Source organism: Mobula birostris, chromosome 3 (genome assembly GCF_030028105.1).
Source record: "Mobula birostris isolate sMobBir1 chromosome 3, sMobBir1.hap1, whole genome shotgun sequence".
Classification (NCBI taxonomy): domain Eukaryota; kingdom Metazoa; phylum Chordata; class Chondrichthyes; order Myliobatiformes; family Myliobatidae; genus Mobula; species Mobula birostris.
The window spans coordinates 5398154-5420887 of record NC_092372.1 but is presented as its reverse complement, the minus strand read 5'-3'; the positions used below and the strand labels follow the sequence as shown (position 1 = coordinate 5420887).

General features: G+C 39.8%; 1 protein-coding gene across 2 annotated transcripts in view; it reads left to right on the top strand.

Annotated features, from left to right (window-relative positions):
- smad2 (SMAD family member 2) overlaps positions 1 to 22734 on the top strand; it is a 121505-nt gene that overhangs the window by 58096 nt on the left and 40675 nt on the right. For both annotated transcript variants that reach the window (XM_072252172.1, XM_072252171.1), the window contains 4 exons: positions 10798 to 10991; positions 12530 to 12664; positions 17206 to 17280; positions 17594 to 17647. In XM_072252172.1, the coding sequence (XP_072108273.1) occupies positions 10798 to 10991; positions 12530 to 12664; positions 17206 to 17280; positions 17594 to 17647 (458 nt within the window). The remainder of the gene's footprint in view (positions 1 to 10797; positions 10992 to 12529; positions 12665 to 17205; positions 17281 to 17593; positions 17648 to 22734) is intronic.

Below are 22734 nucleotides of genomic sequence, written 5' to 3'. Positions count from 1 at the left end.
GGAAGTTGGGCAGGAAATGGTAGATGGAATTTAGCTCTGACAAGTTTGCAATGTTGCACTTTGGGAAGAATAACCAGGGCAATGTTGGAGATCAGAGCAACCGTGGTATACAAGTGCATAGTGACGGTGCAGGTTGACAGGGTGGTGAAGAGGGTGTTTGCTGTCATCAATCAGGCATTGAGTATAAGAGCTGGAATGTCATATTATAGCTGTACATATTGGTGAGACCATATTTGGAATACTGTATTCAAAGTTCAAAGTAAATTTATTGTCTTATGTGCATACATATGTCACCATATGTGAGATTTGTTTTCTTGCAGACAACCACAGTAAATACAAGGAGCACAATAGAATCAATGAAGGACTGTACATAACAGGATAGACAGACAACCATTGTGCAAATACAAAATAAAATAAAAAAAGAAATAAATAAACAATAAATATTGCAAACATGAAATGAGTCCTTGAAAGTAAGTCTACAGGTTGTGGGAGCAGTTCAGTTGATAGTGTGAGTGAAGTTGGGTATGAACCTCTGTGCACCTGGGTATAGAATATTATTAAGCTGGGAACAATGCAGAAAGGATTCACAAGGTTATTGCTGAGACTGGACGTGTTGAGTTATAAAGAGAGACTGAATGGGCTGTTTTTTTCCCCCCCCGAAGCACAAGAGATTAAAGGGTATAAAATGAAGGGACACAAACAAAGTGGTTACAGTCTTTGCCTCAGGTTAGGGGAGTCCAGTCTAGAGGCATAGGTTTAAGTGAGAGTGGAAAGATTTAAAAGGGATCTGAAGAGTAGCTGCTTCTATGCAAAAGGGTGGGAGTATACATACGAATGAGCTACCAGAGTTAGTGTTTGTGGTGGGTAGTTATGATATTTAAAGGGCATTTGGACATCTAGATAGGAAAGAATTGGAAGGATATGGGATAAACAGGCAAATAGACTATTGGACGACTTGTTCAACACAGATGATTTGGACCAAAGGGCCCATTTCCATGCTGTATAATTTGGACTACATGTAGGAGTGAGTTGAGAGCGAAACAATTGACGTTTCATGTTCATGACCATTTACCAGAACTAATAACCAATCTCCTCCACCTTCAACCCCTCAATGATCACTAATTTCAGTTTTTTTTAAAAGGAAGTAATTTGTGTTATGGAAGTTATTTTAAGGAGTGGTACAGAAACAACAGTTGGTGTAATATTCTTTGCAAGAGAAATTTGTGGATGTAGTGCACCAATTTGTTGGTGCTTTAAATTATTTGTTAAATTTATTAGCATTGTAAACAGAAACACGTAAAAGGAAGCGGAGTTTTGTTGGATACTGATGTTTTTGATCTGGGAAGTCAAGAATGAGGCATAAAACTTGGTTATGATTGATTATTAAACACTAAGAGAACAGAGGGATTAGGAAGGAGAGTAGCAGAAGGAGAGCTTAGTAGTGAGGGAAGGTGAAGGTGGAAAGAGAGCAAAGAGAGACTGAATTAAATGTGGTCTAGTCTTATACCAATTTGCAAATTAGCAATAAATTCATTCAAATTCTTTTACTTGATTCAACCAACAAGATGGCCCCAATTCAAGTAATGATACCCGCAATTACAGAGAAGTTGCTACAAAAGCAATTACAACCAGTAGAAAACACTGAACAGTTGAATATGCATAGGTAGCTATATAAAAATACAAGCAAGCATATGAAAATTAAACTCAAGTCACATTTTCTTGTAAGTAAAGTTGGGCCTCTGCTGAAGTAACATTGAATTTTGGTACAGGGCAATCAACAATGCCAGTGATTTGAGATGAAGTGTTGTATGGAAAACCATCAGCTTTGCTGGAGTGAGCAAATAGAAATAGTCACAATCAGGAAGGGTATTCATAGAATATTCCAGTGTTTAAAAATAATTGAAAATCATAATTTTAATATCAAAGAATTAAAAATTATCAGAAAGGCAATGCTTCAAGTTCAAAGTTCTCAAATATATTTCAAAGGATTATATGTTTTGTATCTGTACTTAAAAGCTGGGAGGTGCTTTGGGAAGCCTAGCTGTTAGATGGCTATTTCAAAGGATTGGCATGGGCATGATGACTTAACCATGCCTTAATATGTTAAGATTCTATGATACATTGTATTTTGGATAGCTAGTTTGTACCTGTACAGATCTCAGCAATGTAAGTGAAGAGAATTCACATTACTGAAAATAAATTCCTTTGTAAGATTAGAAAGTTTTGAAACCAGCAGCTTTAATTACAAAGTTAATATGAGAATTTCTGGCTTGCAAATCAACAGCCATGCAAACTGGGAAACTGGGTGTTTGTGTCTTGCTGGTACTCAGTAAAGGACAGTGTGCCCAATCATCTGTCATTTTGGACAATAATGCGCATGCACGCTTCACATGAATAGAAAAAATAATCAGGTTAATCAGTGTATTGGAGAAGCAATTACTGTTTCAGAATTGGAATATGTTATGGATATAAATGGTTCTAAGTGGTTGAGGCACAAAGCACAAAGTGACTAATCTATAGTAGGGTAAAAGATATGTGGTGCAAGGTAAGAGTGTAGGTAATGGTACAAAAATATAAAAGATAATGCTGTAAGGTGCAATGGCAAGGTGCAGTAATCCCAATCTGAATTGTTGACTTGAAATTGAGTGTAGAAGGCGCAGTAAAATGGAAGTTCAATGTCCTCTGCTGTTACATATCTGGAACCAAGTCTTTATTATTCAGAATCCATTCTTGAGTGAATAGAAGTGCTGGAAGTGTTGATCATGTTGAAGATGAAGTGTTGACAGTAATCTGTGGGACAGGAGCAGTTAGAGTAGCAGGTAAGGGGGAGGGCATATGTCATTGAATATATTTAAAGTGGAGTTTGATAGGTTCTTGTTCAGTTACAGTGTCACGAATGGCTTTGGATGCCAAGTCATTGGGTATATTGAAAGTGGAGGCTGGATTTTTCATTAGTCAGGGCATCTACGGAATGAAAGAATGATAATGGGGTTGAGAGGGAACCCTAACGCAAATCAGTCCTGATGGAATGGCAGAGTAGCCTGAATGGGCCAAATGGCCTATTTCTGCTCCTATCTCTTATGGTCTTGTTCAGCTGATTTGTCAATAAGATTTGTAAATAGGAAGAGGCAATTGAGATCACAAAAATGCTGGAACATGATATAAAACTATAGATGCTAGAAATACTCTTTAGAATAAGAGAGGATGCAAGTCCACATGATTATTGAGTTTAAAGAAAGATGATGTGGCTGATTATCTGAAATTATTGAATCATTAAGTCCTGAGAGAAATCGTGCCAGCTCATGCTGTTCTTGGTAATCTTTGTGGGTTTCTGGAACAATGCAAGAGGCCAAAACAGAGCAGGATGGAGCATTAAACTGGCAGACTGGAAGCTACCAAGTGAAGGGAGGAGTTCTACAGAACGGTCAACTTAACTTGTGTTTGGTTTCTTCAGTGTAGAGGGGACAATGCTGTAAGGATAGAATGTGGTATATTAAATTGAATTAAATGAATTGTATTTATGGAAGAAATGTTTGGGATTCTTTATGATGAGAGAAGAGTGAATAGGACATGCATTACATGGCACATGTGCATAAAAATTGGTAGAGCTGAAAGTTTGAACCAGGAGTTTTGGAGGAAGTGTTTCATTCAGAATGGTCAAAGTGGAGAGGTTTAGGGATGGGTTTCTTGGTGACTGGTGCCCTCAACTTCAAATTGAATTCAACATTGTGTTATGTACCCCGTAACTGGGTTGCCAAACCAGCAGAAATGGACCACTTAGTTGGAGTCTGGATTTCTGGAACTAAGAAAGTTTTATTAAAGAAATAAGTAACACAGTACTCTAAACGTAAGGATATAAATGCAACGGGTTAGCAATGATAAAACACACATGTACACAGAACTAGGATAATAGGAATCAATCAAGCTCTATCGCAGTCTAGGGGTAAAATGATCAGTCTTAAGTGACGCAGAGTTCATTTCAGCTCAGTACAGTTCGCAGCAATCGCTGTTGTGCCGTTGGGGAGAGAGAGAGAGAGAGAGAGAGCGAATATGCAAATTTCCTGATTCAAAACAGACCTTTGATGTTCCTCGCAGTTAGCTTTCGGGCGAGCCCATTTACTGTCTTCTGAGGTCACCGACTGTGACCCCTCCATTCCGGATACGATCATCCTTCCGCTGTGAACCCGGCACCAGGCAAGGGCACACACACACCAGGTTCCCGCCGATCGTACCTTTTCACCCTGTGCGTCTATGGTCGGTCCCGCGACCAGACCTCCAAAACTCCCACCAACTTTTGGGGGCACACTGCACTTCCAGGGTCTCGTTATCTCGTGATCTCGTGGTGTCTGTCTTGCCTTAGCGAACCTGTTCCTTTTATCCCCCTGCTGGGGTATCGCCTGTCCATCAAACTTCAAACAGTTCAGGTTCAAAGCAACTGGTCTGACAATACTTGGAACTGTGTCTCTTTTTGTTAATCTCTCTCGTCTCTCATTAACATTTCTGAATGCTGCTTCATTGTCTCACTTATCTCTTTCATTAGCATCAATCTTCTGATAACTTGGTCTTTCGTCACAGTTTCTATCGGAATGAGAGGCCATCAGCTGGGGAGGGAAATATCCTCCTCATGCCACAGTTGCCTGATGTTGTGTTTTAATTTTTTTCTGGAGGAATAGAAGTTGAGAATAAGAGGAGAAAAGATGGAGATTAGAAAAATTCATCCAAAAGAGAGCGAGGGATAGAAATTTTGAAGCAATGTTGACAGAATTTTCCTTGGAGCCATTTGGTATTTATGAACTCAACATTGAATTCATCAGTTTCAAAATATACCATGAACTTCCATTTTTACTGACAATGATGATCCTGCTATTGGCTTTTGCACCTATTCTGAAGCTATCCAGTTATTTGTAAACTTATCATTGCTATCTCCTTTGCACTGTTAATCATTTGTTCATTGCTGCCTTCCCCTTTTGTTCTAATTTTCCAAACCTCTGTTCAAAACTCTATACCCCTTAAACATTTAGTCGCTTTTGACAAAATAAAGTATATTTTTGCAATGTTAGCCCTGTTTTTTTTTTCACAAATGCTATTGGATCTGTTGAGTGCTTGCTGTATTTTTAATTTTTCTGATTTTTAGCGTATGCTCTGTTTTGCTTTCACATTGAAGTGTGGTAAAGCAGTTTTATCTTCAACCACCAAGTCAAAAGTCCGCTATCTTTAGCCTTCATTTGTATTCAAGTCAGCTGTTTTTAATCAGGAATAGGAGAAAAATTATTCTATGACTCCCTGCATAGAAATAATCTTGGGTTTATTGGATTGGTATGTTTTGTCTGTTATGTGCTAAAACTGAATACCTGGGTGTTGTTGAGTTGTTGTCATTTCGATGTTGGAAGCTAACCTGCACTGTTTTACTGTTTGAGCTGTGGGATAAATCTGCATGTAAGTTGAACTGTTTGCTCTCCTGTCCTGTTTCTGTCTCTTTTCAGTGAAAACTTCCACTATTTACATGAGCTCGTCAGTAAATGACTAAATGGTAGTCTAATGGATCGCTTTTAATAACTATTCATGACTATCACCTGGAGGTCAGGGGTTCAGGGTGAAAGTTGAAAAGTTTAAGGGGAACATGAAGAACAACTTCTTCATTCAGAGTCCTGAGAGTGTGGAACGAGCTAGCAGTGCAAGTGGTGCATGTGAGCTCGATGTCAACATTTAAGAGAAGTTTGGATAGGTACATGAGTGGTACAGGTGTGGTCCCGGTGAAGGTCAATGGGAATAGGTAGTTAAAATGGTGCGACATGGACTAGCTGGGCCAACTGCCCTGTTTCTCTGCTGTACTTTTCCATAACTCTGTGACTTCCTAGTAATAGACAAAACACAGACCTATCTTTACTTTTCTATTCCTAACTTCACAATAGCTGGAATACAAGTAGAAGATGCCTAAAAATGCAAATTGAATCTGATTTTCTATGAAGGAGGGAGCAGTTTTAATGCTTGAATCAATAATTGTTGTAAAAACTGGAAAAAAATTATATTCCAAGGATTCCAGTGAGTGGTTGTAGATGGTTGCCTCTGACTGGAGGCCTGTGACCAGTGATGTGCCACATGGATTAGTTGTGTGTCATCTATATCAATGATCTGGATGATAATGTGTGGATAATTTTGTGGATAACACCAAGATTGGGGGTGTAGTGGACAGTGAGGAAGACTACCAAAACTTGCAGTGGGACCTGGACTAACAGGAAAAATGGGCTGAAAATGGTCCTTATAATGCAAAGAAGTGTGAGATGTTGCACCTTGGGAGGAAAACCAGGGCAAGGCTTATACAGTGAATGATAGGACACTGAGGAGTGTGGTAGAACAGAGGGATCTGGGAATACAGCTCCATAATTCCTTGAAAGTGGCAAGCTGGCTCTTTCTACTTGGGATTGGTGAGTCAAAACTAGAGGTCACAAGTTAAGGGTGAAAGTGAAATATTGAAGGAGAATCTGAGATGTAACCGAGTAGTGTAGTGATAATGTGGAATGAGCTGCCAGTGGAAGTGGTGGTTTGGGTTCAATTTTGAACATTTTAAGAAAAATTTGGATAGATACGTGGATGGGAGGGGTATGAATGGTCCAGGTGCAGCTTGATGGGAATAGGTGAATAGTTGGGCCAAATGCCTATTTCTCTGCTATAGTATTCTATGACTCTGACTCAAAGTAGAGCAAAAGTCAAGTATCAGTTAAATGATGCTTCAAGACATGCTGACAAAAATTGTAACTGGAGCGCACCTTCGATTGCTAAATCTATTGAGTCTGAAAGGTTGTAAATTGCATTATCAAAAGAAATGCTAGAAATTCTAAAAGGCCCATTAGGGCTTGGAGCTTTGGTTTTGGGAATGGGATTGCAGGTATAGAGGAAAATGGATGGGTGGGAAATGATGCTTGTAGATATAGTTGATATGGATGGAGAAAGCAGTTGGGAGATTGGGAGGGAGAATAGGATCAAGGTTGGGTGGGGAATGGAATAAATATTTGTACAGAGATCAATAAATACTAAGGAAATTTCCATTCTGTGGGTAAGAATGCATTTTAATAACTTGTACTGCAGGTTGGAACTGCAGGACAATGCTGTCTTGAATAGCTCAATGATGGCCCATCTGCAACCCACCCCCACCTCTCAAAAAGGCTGAAATTCTGCAGCATTGTTGCATTGGGGTTGCATTGTTGGGTGATCCCCAGAGGCAGAAATTGCCCTGAAATGGCAAGGTTGGCTGAATTTTAAGAATGAAATAAAATGGTGTGGAGATGATTAATTCATGGGAAAAAAAGTTTAGTTGTACAAAGCTGGAACCTCCAAATCAGCATTTATGTAATTTGAATTGATAAGTAAAAATGTGTTCATCATTTTTTGGCATTGTTCCAATGAACAGCATTGTAAACAGCAAGGTGATGGGCAATTAGAAGCTAGGATTTTCTTGTAGACTTTCTCAGCAAATATTATGTTGGTTGCATGGATCGCTGAGATCCAATAATTCATCTGTGGACAGGAATGAAATCTAGGAATTTCTAGTGTCTTCTATGTACATTGAAGAGAAATGATAATGCTGTCATCAAACACAGATGATATTTATGTGCAGCTAACTGTAAATGGCAGTGAAATAAAGAAGAAATTTTTTTGTTATCTTGGTTGAGAGAAACATTATTCTCTATGCGCCTTAACAGTTTACCTGCATTTCCGTGTAGGGAACGCTCAGTAACTTGTGCAGCATTTGTGGAAAGAGAAACCAAATTAATGTTTAAGATTGATGATCCTTCTTCCAAACTGAAGAACATGCCGCTGATAAATCTTTTATGAATCTTTGTGGCTGGAGTTAAGAAACTGCAAGGGTTAAAAAAAATATATATGGGAACCATATATAGGCCTCCAAATAGTAACCAAGATGTGGGGATGAGCTTGCAAAGGTAGCTGGGAAGGGCATGTAATAATTGTAATGGGGGACTTTAATATGCAAGGGGATTGGGAAAATCAGGTTGGTGTCGGATCGCAAGAAGGAATTTGTTGAATGCCTAAGAGATGGCTTTTTAGAACAGTTTGTGGTTGAGCCTGCTTGGGGAAAGGCTATCTCAGATTGGGTGTTATCTAATAACCTAGATCTTATGAGGGAGCTTAATGTAAAGGAATTACAGAGGCATGAGAGAGGAGTTTTCCCAGGTGGATGCGGGCTGGGATGATGGCAGAACCGAGATGGCTGAAGTTTCTGGGAACAGTTCACAAGGTGGAGGAGGGTGGATATGTCCCACAGAAGTAGTTTTCAGATGGCAGGGCTAGGCAACTGTGATGGCTGACAAGGGAAGTTGAGGACTACTTAAAAGCCAAGGAAAGGGCATATAGGTAGCAAAAGTGAGTGGGAAATTGGAAGATTGGGAAGCTTTTAAAATCCAACAAAAGGCAACTAAAAAAAGCTATAAGAAGGAAAAAGATGAAATACGAGGGCAAACGAGCCATTAATATAAAGCAGGATACTAAAAGTTCTTTCAGTTATATAAAAAGTAAAAGGGAGGTGAGAGTTGATAATAGACCACTGGAAAATGATGCTGATGAGGTAGTAATGGAGGACAAAGAAATAGCCAATGAACTTAATGGGTGCTTTGCTTTGCTGTTCACTGTGGAAGATACTAGCAGTGTGCCAGAGGTCCGTGAGTCAGGGAGCAGGAGAGAGTGCCATTGCTATTACAAAGGAAAAAGTTCTAGGCATACTCAAAAGGTCTTGAGGTGGATGAGTCACATGGACCAGACGAACTACATCCCAGAGTCCTGAGAGAAGTTGCTGAAGTGATAACTGATGAATTGGTCATGATCTTTCAAGAATAACTTGATTCTGGCATGGTCCCAGAGGACTGGAAGATTGCAGATGTCACTTCACTCTTGCTAAAAGGAAAAATAGTGCAGACTATTATCTAAATCAGGAGAAAATTCAAACATCAGAGGTGCAGAGGGACTTGGGAGTCCTCGTGCAAGCCTCCCAGAAGGTTAATGCACAGGTGGAGTCTATGGTAAAGAAGGCAAATGCATGTTGGCATTTATTTCAAGGGGAATAGAATATAAAAGCAAGGAGATAATGCTGAGTCTTTATAAGAGACTAGTCAGGCTGCACTTGGAGTATTGTCAACAGTTTTGGTCTCCATATCTCAGAAAAGATGTGTTATCATTGGAGAGAGTCCAGAGGGGGTTCATGAGGATGATTCTGGGAATGAAGGGGTTAACATATGAGGAGCATTTGGTAGCTTTGGGCCTATACTCACCGGAATTTAGAAGAATGCGGGGTGAACATCTCATCAAAACCTTCTGAATGTTGAAAGGACTTGATAGGGTGGATGTATGGGGGGGGGGTATCCAGAACTAGAGGGCACAGACTCAAAATTGAGGGGCAACCTTTTAGAACAGAGGTAAGGAGGAATTTTTTTTAAGCCAGAGAGTATTGAATCTGTAGAATGCTGTGCCACAGATGCGGTGGTGTCCAGGCCCGTGCATATATTTAAGGCAGAAGTTGATAGTTTCTTGATCAGTCAGGGCATCAAAGGATATAGCGAGAAGGCACGTGTATGGGGTTGAGTGGAATCCAGGATCAGCCATGATAGAATGGTGGAGCAAGTTTGATGGGCTGAATGGCCTAATTTTGCACCTATGCCTTATAGTCTTATGGACACTAATATTATTGCAACAAATAGGGAATTGGAAGTGGAATTAAAATGGGTGGCCACCGGGAGATCCCGAGTGGCCACCCATTTTAATTCTACTTCCCATTCCCCCTTCCACTATGTCAATCGGTAGCTTCCTCTACTGTCATGATGAGGCCATGCTCGGGTTGGAGAAACAACACACCTTGTATTCCGCCTGGGTAGTCTCCAACCTGATGGCATGAGCATCGATTTCTGGAACTTCTGGTAATGGCCCCTTACCTCAATCACCATTCCTCATTCCCCCCCCCCCTTTTTCCCCCTCTCACCTGATTTCCTTGCCTGCCCATCTCCTCTATCTGGTGTTCTTCCCCCTTTTCTTTATTCCATGACTTCTGTCCTCTCCTATCAGACTCCTTCTTCTCCAGCCCTGTATTTCTTACCAATCAACTTCCCAGCTATTCACTTCATCCCTCCCCCTTCAGTTTTCACCTATCACCTTGTGTTTATCACTCCCCTCCCCCCACCTTTGAAATCTACTCCTCAGCTTTTTTTTCCTCTAATCCTGCCAAGGGTGTCAGCCCGAAACGTGGACTGCACTTTTTTCCATAGATGCTACCTGGCCTGCTGAGTTCCTCCAGCATTTTGTGGAAGTTGGTACTTTCTTCATCAGTCAGGGCATCAAAGGATATGGTGAGAAGACAGGTGTATGAGGGTGAGTGGGATCCGGGATTAGCCATGATGGAATAGCGGAGCAGACTTGATGGACTGAATAGCCTATGTCTTATATTTTCAATTTAACCAGGGTTGAGTTTTCATTGAATAATCAAATTGTAGTTTTGTGGATTCTAGTGTTACTTTCAGGGCATAATTCTAACATTGGAATAATACCTTTTGAAGGTCCTTCAGCTCAAGCTATTCAGGGAATAGTCTATAATTATACTAATGCAAATTGTGAGCTTCATTACTCTATTTACTCACTTTTCTTTCTTCTGTTCCTATCCTTAATGCTGGAGAATGGTTGGTTAATTTTGAAGTTGCGAAGATTTGTTAACTGGTTTTATTCAATAAAATGTATAATGATAAGATGTGTACATCTATATCCTAAACACCCCAGCTCATGTCTCTTCTTTATGTGCAGATCACTTGATGGCAGGCTGCAGGTTTCACATCGTAAAGGATTGCCTCATGTTATTTACTGTCGCTTGTGGCGCTGGCCTGATCTTCACAGTCACCATGAACTACGAGCCATTGAAACTTGTGAATATGCTTTCAATCTTAAGAAGGATGAAGTGTGTGTTAACCCGTACCACTATCAGAGGGTGGAAACGCCAGGTTAGTCAAAGCTTGTGTTAGATTGTAATAAAAAAAATTCGGAGTATATTTCCCTTTTGTATATCTAAAGGCAGCAACAATAATTATTAGCTTATAGAAAAAGGTGAGGCAATTAAAATTTTGAAAAGCCAAGATGATACTTGGATAGAAAACCTCTGCTTTCATGGGAAAAAAACTACATGTAATATGCAACAGAAAACTTGACTGATCTTGGATGAACTTTTGCATAGGCATGATTGTTTACATGTAGGCTAAGTGTTCGATACATCCCCCAAGGCAATAGCAAAGGAAACAGTTGCTGTTCCCAAACTTGCATTTTCAAAGTTTGTATAATTTGTCGTGGACAAAAATGATTTTCACTCATTTTCCAGTAAAGTTTCAAAGGTACATTTAATGTCAGAGAAATGTATACAATATACATCCTGAAATGCTTTATCTTTCCAACCATCCATGAAAACAGAGGAGTGCCCCAAAGAATGCAGAGCCACTTTAAGAGGAGTGCAGAAGCCAATTTAAATACATTCATTGTACCAAGTTCACTTTGGCAAACAGTCAAGCCAGTTGTTTCCTATATTAACTCTGCAAGTAATGAAACAGGATGTGCTGTCAGGTGATCCTCAGAAATTGTACAAGACAGGAATTGGTCAAAGTTGATGTCTGTAATACCAGAATGTCACTTTCAGATTAATGGCATCAATTGAGTTAGTCCCCTGTAGACAAAATTAATACATGCAGTGACTTGTACTGATTTGCTCTTTAAAGTGTTACAGCTGATAAAACAGCAAAGTTATTTTAATGGATAATCTCTTAAATTGAAGTAGTTCTTTCATGTGATGTTAAAAAATATATTTAAACAAGGAAACATAATTTTGTGCCTTTTGGTATTTCAATTTGTTGGTTCAAGTTCCAGTTCAAGTTTAATTGTCATTCAACCATACATGAATACAGCCAAATGGAACAGCATTCCTCCACGACCAAGGTGCAAAACACAGTATCAATAGTGCAGAGCACACAGCACATATAGGGTGGATACCAGTAATTATTTTTACTTTTGAAGACTCAGTGCAATTCCAATTCATCATACATTGATACATCTGGAATATTAGGTTATAAGGAGCTCCTTCGGTACATTGCTCTGAAAGGCACTTCAACCCTAAAGATTCACAACAATGAGAGGCTTCCTATTAGTCTCCAATTCCATCAAATTTGTGTGCGAGATATTTAAATATGAAAATATTTTCTAGCAAATAGATTTGCATAGAGAAATGAAAGTGGCGGTTCATTATATCCATTCTGATCTCGTTGGAGAAATCTCAAAAAAGACCTAGCCCACAAATAAAACTTAAAAAATGGAAGTATACCTTCAGGTGATACTTGATTTTTCTATACGGGTATGCTTGTATCATTTCTGTAAATGGGAAGTATTAACTACATTATACTTGCTGTCTTGCTACTGTTACTGTTGTAGAGAATAGTCATGTCCCAGGAGACAGTATAAAGTTTCAGCATTATTAACTATTTCTACCATTTGGTTTCAGTTTTACCTCCTGTACTGGTGCCACGACACACTGAAATTCCAGCAGAGCTGCCCCCACTTGATGACTACACCCATTCTATCCCTGAAAACACTAACTTTCCATCTGGAATAGAACCACAGAGCAACTATATCCCAGGTATTAATCTGTTAGACAGTTCCACCAACTACTGTGAAGTGAGCTGGTTTGTGCTCAGAGCAATTTTATTTCCACATGAAGGAAAAGTAGCCATGCAGGGACAGTTATAACTGGAAATATAAATTATTTTCCATTTGAAGTATAGTTAATGGCTTTATATGTTGAAGAGGCAAGTTATGGTTTTAGATGAAATGGGTCCATGTTCACACTAAAAAGATGAAAAATTAGTTGATGAACATGTTCCAGTGGACATCTTTTCAAAAGAGATATGAGTCTACATTTGTCCAATTTAAGTTTAAAATAAGTTAAATTACCAGTGAAATGTAGAATAGGTTGCAAGCTAACCTTGAGCATTAGAAAGCAAAGATGATTATCCTTCGATAAAGCAATTCTTTCTAGTGAAAATCTTAAAAAAAAGCTAAATTATGAATATAAATTATGCTAATGAGAAAATGGACGTTGAGAGTGAAGTACGAGATAGTACATATTGAAAACATATTTCAAATAGAATGACTTTCTTTTCATAGAAATGAAGGAAGGAAAGGGGTGGGGGCAGAATTCTGATCTATCAGGATCTTTGCTATAAATCACACAATTGGCTATGTAGACTCCATTGCTAATTTTGATTCATTGGAAAGAATCAAAATCTTCATGATTACCAAAGGAAAAGAGGATGTTTTTAAAATGCTGAATATTTATAACTTTTAATTGTGATGGAAATTTAGATTCCTGTATGTTCCAATTCACATGTAGACACTGTTTGAGTATGGAAAGAAATGTCTGTGTGGCACATGCATCTCCAATGAGAGAATGCGGCTACCTTGGGCACTAATCGTGAGGAATGGGAAGCAGAGGATTATGCAGAGAAAATTCGAAATTGGTGTTAAAACCAGTATAGGATCAGTCATAAACTTGTTGAGTGCATGCAGAAGACTTGGGGCAAAGAATTGACAAATTCCTGTTTTTGATTTTCCTTCAGTGGGAGATGATGGAATATTGTACACTTTCCTTTGAGTGTGCTTTATTAGATTCCCTTTCACCAGCATTAACCCTTTCCTTCAGTGGTGTGGCTAGAGTGTGCTCCATTTGCAGAATGCACTGCATGAACTCACCAAGTTTCTTTCACAGTACTTACAAATGTACATTTAGCACCATGCAATACTACAAGAGCAGCAGATATGCAAGATTCCTCTATTCCCACCATCAATCCCACCTCTGTGTCTCACCCATAATTTGTGTACTATCCTGACACTGAAATACCCCACATCTTCATTATAATTTGTTCAAATTTCTAAAACTCCATCTGATTAAATATTTGAACCAGCAGGACTAAAACTCAGGGCAGTGGCTCACCACAATTGTCTCAAAGGTAATTAAGAAGGGGGTTTGTATGTTGACCTAAAAGAAAACTAGCCATTTAGGAAATTCATTTCTCAAGAGAAATTTTGATAAAACAATTGCTTTCTAATTTTATATTATAAACCTGGAGCTGACCTACTGGATGTTGTCATAGAATCATAGATTCAGACCATCAAATCTGCTCCTACATTGTATAATGACAGATTTATTTCTCTTCTCAACCCTGTTCTCCTGCCTTCTCCCCATAACTTTTGACACCTTTACTAATCAAGAACCTATCAACCTCCGCTTTAAATATACCCATTGATTTGACCTCAAAAGCCATTTGTGGTAATGAATTCTACAGATTCACCACCCTCTGGCTAAATTCCTCCTCATTACTGTTCTAATAAGATCTCCCTGTGTTCTGAGGCTGTGCCATCTGGTCCTAGACTCCCCCACTATTGGAAACGTCATCTGCACATCCACCTCATCTAGGTCTTTCAATATTTGGTAGGTCACATCCTTCCAGTAGTGTGGCAGTTGGATTATACACAAAACTCCAAATGAGCTTGGACCAACTTTGTAACCCTTCGACTGTGGGCTAGACCACAAGCTGCCGTTTTTTTTTAAAAGAAAGAAAGAAGCCATCTCAGGCATTCTACGAATCATAAACACAGATTCTGCAGATGCTGGAAATTGTGAGCAACACACACAGTGCTGGAGGAACTTAGTAAGTCAGGCTGCATCAATGGAGGGGAATAAACAGTCAACATTTTGGGCCAAGTCTGCTGAAAAACCTAGGCCAGAAATGTCGACAATTTATTCCCCTTCATAGATGCTGCCTGATGCTGCATTCTACAAATTACTTCTCTTGGGATCCAGCACCAACCTATTTTTCCCAATCTACTTGCATATTGAAATCACTCATTACCATGTAACATTGTTATTTTCTATTTCCCGTTGTAATTTATACACTGTATGTCAGTACATGTGACAATAATAAGCCAATACCACCCACTGGCTGCTGTTCAGAGGCCTAACTTACAGACAGGAATGAAGACATGTCAGTCCGTGTTCGCTTTTGCCACATTGAGGCCACCCTCAGGGTAAAGGAGCTTCACCTCCATATTCTGCCTGGGTAGCCTCCAACCTGATAACATGAACATTGATTTCTACTTCTGGTGACTTTTTTCCCCCGTACCTTTTCAGCTTCTATTCCCCTTTCTGACCTCTTACTTCCCCTCACCTGTATATCATCTCTCCCTGGTACCTCTCCTCCTTCTCTTTCTTCCATGGTCCATTCTCCTCTCCAATCAGATTCCTTCTGCAGCCCTTCACATTTCCCATCCATCTAGCTTCAGCTATAACCTTCTGGCTTGTCCTCCTTCCCCTCCCTACCAACTTTTTATTTTGGCATCTTCCCACTTTCCAGTCCTGATGAAGGGTCTCGGACCGAAACGTAGGTTGATTAATTATTTTCATAGATACTGCCTGAATTGCTGAACTCCTTCAGCATTTTGAATATGTTGCTCTCAATTTCCAGCATCCATGGCAGATCTGGTGTTCAGAAATGAGGCATTTGTCTGTGCCTCCTGTGGCAACCATCAAGCTCTCTATCCTAATCACATTTCCTCTATTATTCCCATAAACTATTTTTGCTGTCTGTCCCGTTTGTGGGTCTTTCCCCACACCATGTGTCTCTCCATGTTTTTCTGTCCCTCCCCGTGCGTGTGTGTTTCCATCTCCCCCTCTGTGTGTGTCTCTGCCTCTCCCTTTTTCTTTCTCCCTCTGTGTTTCTCCCCCACCCAGAGTGTCTCTGTTTGTGTGTCTGCCTCTGTGTTTCTCTCCTCCAAGTGTCTCTCTCCATCTTTCCCTCTGTGTCTCTCTGTCTCTCACTCTCTCTCCCTATCTGTGTGTCTCTCTCTCTCATTGTCTCTCTCCATATGACTCTCTGCCCTCGTGTGTGTCTCCCTCTCTCTCTGTCTCCCCCCGGCCGTGTGTTGCCGTCTCCCCCCCCACCCCTGCCATGTGTTGCTGTCTCTCTCCGCCCCTCCCCCCCTCCCCCGCACCTAACTCAATTAATTGAGTTTTAAATTAACTCAACTAATGTTTGGATACTGAGGCTTCTGAATAGAGAATTTCCTTTGCATTAACATATCATCTTACCTGCACTCAGCCACCTAGTTTACTATGGTTCCTTCAGCCAAATTGTGAGTAACGGGGGGTGGAGTACTCATGTAATACTATACTAAACAAAGCCTGAGAACTTCTTTTTCTTAGGTCTATTTTCCCTCTATTTGGTTTGTCTGATAGTTATTTCTCAATCTGTTAGTATATTACCTACAATTCTGTATTCTTTGATGATCAGTATCCAGTTGAACCTTTATCAAAAACCTTTTCAAAATCTAAATCCTCCACATCCACTGGTGGTTCTTTCCACATTCTCATGACATCCTGCCAAAAATTAATTCTCAATTAAATTCTAAACAGAAGGGATTCTTCAGATGCTGGAAATCCAGAGTAAACATGCAAAATGCTGGTGGAACTGAGCAGGTCAGGCATCATCTATGGAAAAGAATAAATTGTCAACATCAACTGTTAAGTTAAATTCTATTAGTCAGATGTGATGTTCCTGTCATAAATCTAAGCTGACTATTCAATCCTCTTCCTCTCGTGTGGTCTGTTAAGATACATTATAGATTCCAACAATATTGGGTAATCGAGTCTTATTTTCACTTAATAGGTGCATTTGATGTCAGAGAGATGTATACAATATACATCCTGAAACTCTGTTTACCTCTAGTAAATAGTGGGGTTGTGTTGGATGCTTTCTAATCCACATGTCCAGATTCATTATTTCTGTTTCTCCTTTCAAATCTCCAGGATATTTAATCTAATTTAAAACATTTGAAAGTAACTTGTGAATGAACAGGTTACATTTCAGGCCTGAGATTCTCCATCAGAGTTTCAATCCAAAACATCAACTATTTCTCTTCATTGGTACTGCTTGATCTGCTGAGTTTCCTCAGTATTTTGTCGTTCAAAATTTCTAGTAGCTGCAGAATCTTTTTGTGTACCAATGAACATATTGTGGAGTTTATAGGTGTTAATGTGACAGAAAATAGTTTTCTTACATGACATAGTTAAAGTGGCCATCTGATCACTTCAACCATAAAACAGCTGCTCTCTCAATGTATTAGAAACACCTCCCCCTGGCTACATTAGTGAAGATGGAGAGACCAGTGATCAACAAATGAACCAAAGTATGGATACAGGTGAGTATCTATTTTCTTCATTGATTATTAGTGAATTTACAATCAATTGTGCAACTTTCAAATAGTTTATTTTTGCTATTGTTTTGAGATAATTTGTCTTGATTTAAATGAAAACTAAATTGTACCTTTCTGTTAATTTGTGTAAGAGAAATAGGACTTAAAATTAAGCAACTCTTGTTTGAGGTTCGACATTGACAGTAATTTATCTTAAAATACGCAAGTTTAATCTGTAATAAATAGTGAATGAACAATTATATAAAACTGATAGTACAATTATTTTATTTAGTTAAAATGTCAGTGTTTCCATCTTTAGGGTCTCCTGCAGAAATGTCGCCAAGTACCTTATCACCAGTTAACCACAGCTTGGGTAAGATCAATTGCACCTTGATTTCTTTTAAAAATTTCTATTCATAAAGATGTCCTTCTGATTGAGGAGGTTATTAAACCCTTTGCATCTATGTTGGGAAAGCACATTCCCTGATCTTTTTGTAACCTATCCTCTCCGTATCCACCACCCACTGACATAAGAGGCAAATTGCAGTGGTAATTGGAAAACTGGTGCAGCTGAAGGCAAGCTGGTTGATATCAGAGAAGATGCGAACTCCCGTCAGTACTGGAAGTCGGGATTGATCCTGTGTCGCTTGAACAGAGAAGAGAGGCAGCAGCTCTAATAGTTGTGCCATCCATAATGACTGAACAAGAGTGTCAAAGATGCCTCCCAGCATAAAGTGGGAGTCAAGGTTGTATTTGTTTCCTTTCTATTTGAATTAAGTGACACCCCTAGATCATGAGTAATCAGTGAAAAGGGGAGATGATGAAATTTACTCAGATCTAAGTACCAGAGTGTTTTGTGATAATGAAGGTCATGTAAATGAAATAAATCTACTTTCAATAAATTCAATGAAGGATGAAACTTCCCTAAAGATGCATTTTGCAGTGTATCTGCATTTAAACAATATGACATGGATTTCTAGAAAGTTGTTGTGTTAGAGAGTTAAACATTGTACCCTTCGAATTTAAAAAAAAATCCTGTGGTAATCTTGAGTGTAAGTTATTGCTAGTTTAGAAAGAAAATTTAACTAAGACAATAAGGCATAGGAGCAGAATTAGTCCATTCGGCCCATCAAGTCTATTCTGTCATTTCATCATGGCTGATTTATTTTCTCTCTCAACCACATTCTTCTGCCTTCTCCCCATAACGTTTGATACACTGACTAATCAAGAACTTATCAACCTCTGCTTTAAATATTCTCCAAGCTAGTACTTGCTTCCTATAGTGTGAAACCCAACATCATGAATGGCAGTGTGATCAGTGCCTTTTATGCTCGCTTTGAAAGGGAGAATAAGATTACAGCTATGAAGATCCCTGCAGCACCTAATGACCCTGTGATTTCTGTCTTGGAGGCTGATACTAAGCTGCGTCTTTCAGGAGGGTGAACCCTTGCAAGGTGGCGGGCCCTTATGGAGAGTACCTGGTAAGGCTTGGAAAACTTGTGCCAACCAACTGGCAGGGGGTGTTCAAAGGCATTTTCAATCTCTTATTGCTACAGTCAGAACTTTCCATCTGCTTCAAAAGGGCAACAATCATACCAGTGCCTAAGAAGAGCAGTGTAAGCTGCCTTAACGACTATTGTTCAGTAGCACACACATCTACAGTGAAGCGCTTTTGAGAAGTTGGTCATGGCTAGAATCAACTCCTGCCTCAGCAAGACTCAGATCCACCTCAATTTCCCTTTTGCCTCAATAGGCCTATGGCAAATGCATTGGTTCTCCACGTGGCCTTGAATTACCTGGACAATGTAAATACCTATGTCAGGATGCTGTTTATTGACTACAGCTTGGCGTTAAGCAGTATCATTCCTGTAGTCCTGGTCGATAAGCTAAAGAACCTGGGCCTCTGTACCTCCTTCTGTAACTGGATCCTCAACTTCCTAACCGGAAGATCATGATCTGGGCAGATTGGAAATAACATCTCCACCTTACAATAAACAATGGTGCATCTCAGGGATATATGTTTAGCCTGCTGCTCTACTCTTTCTGTACCCATGACTGTGTGGCTAGGCACAGCTTAAATGCCATCTGTAAATTTGCTGATAATGCAAACGTAGTTGGCAAAATCTCAGATGGTGGTGAAAGAGCATACAGAAGCACGATATACCAGCTAGTTGAGTGGTGTCATAGCAACAACCTTGCACTCAATGTCAGTAAGATCAAAGAGCTGAGTGTGGACTTCAGAAAGGGTAGGATGAGGGAACACATACCAATCCTCATAGAGGGGTCAGAAGTGGAGAGCGTGAGCAATTTCAAGTTCCAGAGTGTTAATATTTCTGAGGACCTAATCTGATCCCAACATAGCGATACAGCTATAAAGGCAAGATAGTGGTTGTATTTCATTAGGAGTTTGATAAGATTGGTGTCACCTAAAACACTCACAGATTTCCTCAGATGTACTCTGGAGAGCATTTTGACTGGCTGCATCACCATCTGGTATGGGGGCTGGGGGCTACTGCACAGGATCAAAGTAAGCTGCAGAGAGTTGTAAAATTAGTCAGCTCCATTATGGGCACTAGGCTTTGTAGTATCCATGATATCTGGAAGCAGCGGTGCCTCAAAAAGGCAGAGTTCATCATGAAGGAGGTACAGAAGCCTGAAGACACACATGCAATGATTCAGGAACAGCTTCTTTCCCTTCTGCCATCCGATTTCTTAATGGACATTGAACCCATGAACACTACCTCAGTACTTTATTTTATTTCTGATTTTGCACTACTAATTTAACTACGTGTACTTATTCATATTTGTATAGAAACACAGACACGCATGCATAGACACACACCCTTGTATTCTGAGGCTGGACTGCCCCACTATAGGGTATGACCTGTCCACATCCACTCTATTGAGGTCTTTCAATATTCACCCTCTTCCCCCCCCCCCCCCCCAATTCTTTTAAGGACCAGAGGCATCAAATGCTCTCCATACGTTAATCCTTTCATTTCTGGAACCTCTCCAAAGTCAGCAGATCCTTTCTTAGATAAGAGGCCCAAATCTGTGCAAAAAACTCCAAGAGCAGTCTGACTAATGCTTTATAAAGCCTCAGCATTACATCCTTGCTTTTATATTGAAGGCCTCTTAAAATGAATGTTAACATTGTTTGCCTTCGTTACCACTGACTCAACTTTTCAGGCGCCCTGAATGTGGACTTGCAAGTCCCTTTGAACCTCTGATTTCTGAATTTGCTCTATATTTAGAAAATATTCTACACCTTTAATCCCTTTACCAAAGTGCATGACCATGCACTTCTCTATACTGTATTCCATCTTTCACTTTGCCCATTAAACTTTCCCTCTTTCATCTTGAAGCTATGCCCTCTTGTTTTTACATTTTCATCTTGGGAAAAAGACTGATGTCTATGCTTCTCATAATTCTACGCTTAGATTAGGTTGTCCCTCAGCCTATGATGTTCCAAAGAAAACAGACCAAGTTTATCTAATGTCTCCTCATAGCTCATATTCTCTAATCCAGGCAGCATCCTGGTGAACCTCTCCTGCACCCTTTGCAGAGCCTCCATGTCCATCCTGTAATGCAGCTGCCAGAACTACTCACAATACTCCAAATGTGACCTGACCAAATGTTACACAGCTGCAATTGACCTGCCTGGCAGTACTCCACATCCCAACTGTTGAAGGCAAGTACGTTATATATTGTCTTTACAACTGTACCGTGTTGCTAATTTTGCTACTTTTGGGAGGACAATGAGCTTGCTGCCCAAGATCCTGTAGTGCACCAAAGCTCCTGTTTTTTTTTTAAAAAATCCCTGCCATTTATACTTAAAGTTCTTCAGGCCATTGCAGTGCCTATGGTTTATGGGACCTTGCCCCTCGCATTTGACATGCTAGACTGCAACACTTGTTCGGTTTAAACCTTTTTTGTCATTTTTCTATCCACATTTCCATCTGGTCTTGCTCCTTTATCCCTGAACCTTCCTCACTATCAGAATGTTTGAACACTCTACCAATGTTTGTGTTGTCTGCAAACCTATTCTGTGTATGTTTCACAGACTGATGTCGCAGCACTGTTCACAAAGCTGCAATCAGAATAACAACCCTCCATCACAACCTCTATCTTCTGTGGCCAAGCCAATTTTGAATCCAATCTACCAACTCTCCATGCAACTCCTGTGGTTCCTGAAGCAATCATTCTAATCTGAGCTGTTGTGAGAGGTGATTTCTAAGCAAAGAAATGATTTGAGGAAGTATTCAGAGCTTCCTTATTTAGTATTTTTATTTTATGAGCTGCTGCAAATCTGCACCATCGTTTGGGTATCTCCTGGCCCGTGGCTACTTGCTTTCAATCTGGTATTGACAACCATGAGGCAATGTACTGGGGGTGCACAAACATGTATGTGTAAACAATGGAAGAATCACGTCACCTCTTTAGCCACTTCAGGTCCCACAAAACAAGTAGAAGCAAGTTGTCCTTGATCTTGAAGCACTGCGTAAGGGGAATATATTTTTGATAACATTTGTGCGAAAGAGCAGAGTACTTTAGTGTTGAGAGATTTTCAAATAGACTCAGCTGTCCTTTTATACAGTCGCTGAAAGCCAATTTGAAGCTGCAGCAACCAATTAGGAGGACATGGCATGTTGCCCTTTCTGAGAATATCTGAGTGCAGGAATGAAAATATCTTGTTTCAATTAAGTTGGACCATGAAAGGAGAGACTGTGTAGATTCCCCAGGGCTGGGACGGCAAGCCTGTGACGTACATGCCACCCTAGATTCTTTAAATCCCATTGATCATAAAAGGATACATCTTTACTGCCAAATGAAACAACTTATGATTCTTTTTTTACAACTTATGAGATTTTTACAGGAAATGTTTCACACTGAATTGGCATCAACTAGGCGGTTGCGAGAATACATGACATTGGATGATGTGTTTTGAAGTCATCACAGATCTAGTGTACGCATCAGTATTTGAATAGTAAGCAGTTACAATAACAGTACAATTAGGAAATTATATTTATCATTAATCTTTTTAAAAGGTTTATACTTTTATTAATAATATGTACTTTTATTAATGTTAAATTAAAGAATAGGAATTTGGCAAGTTCTGATGCGCTGAATGGCCTGTTCTCATCAAAAACTTTCTGATGTTCTGGTTCCGGTGACGTCATCGTTCAGAATGGCAGCTTAAATCAACACATATTTTGCCCTGTTAATCCGTCAGATATAAGATCTTTCGAAAATATCTGAATTGATAAGGGGGGCAAGAATGGGGAGAAAGAATGGAGATTAAAAAAGCACCACTGGGGAGCCTATGGAAGAGAGAGGAGCAGCGCGCGGCTCTCCTGCACGTGCACCTGGTGGCAACGCTGACGCTGGGCCTCGTGCAGGCGAAGCGGCAAATATGATAAGGATTTTGTAAGAGATAAGGGAAGTCCAAAAAGATACAAA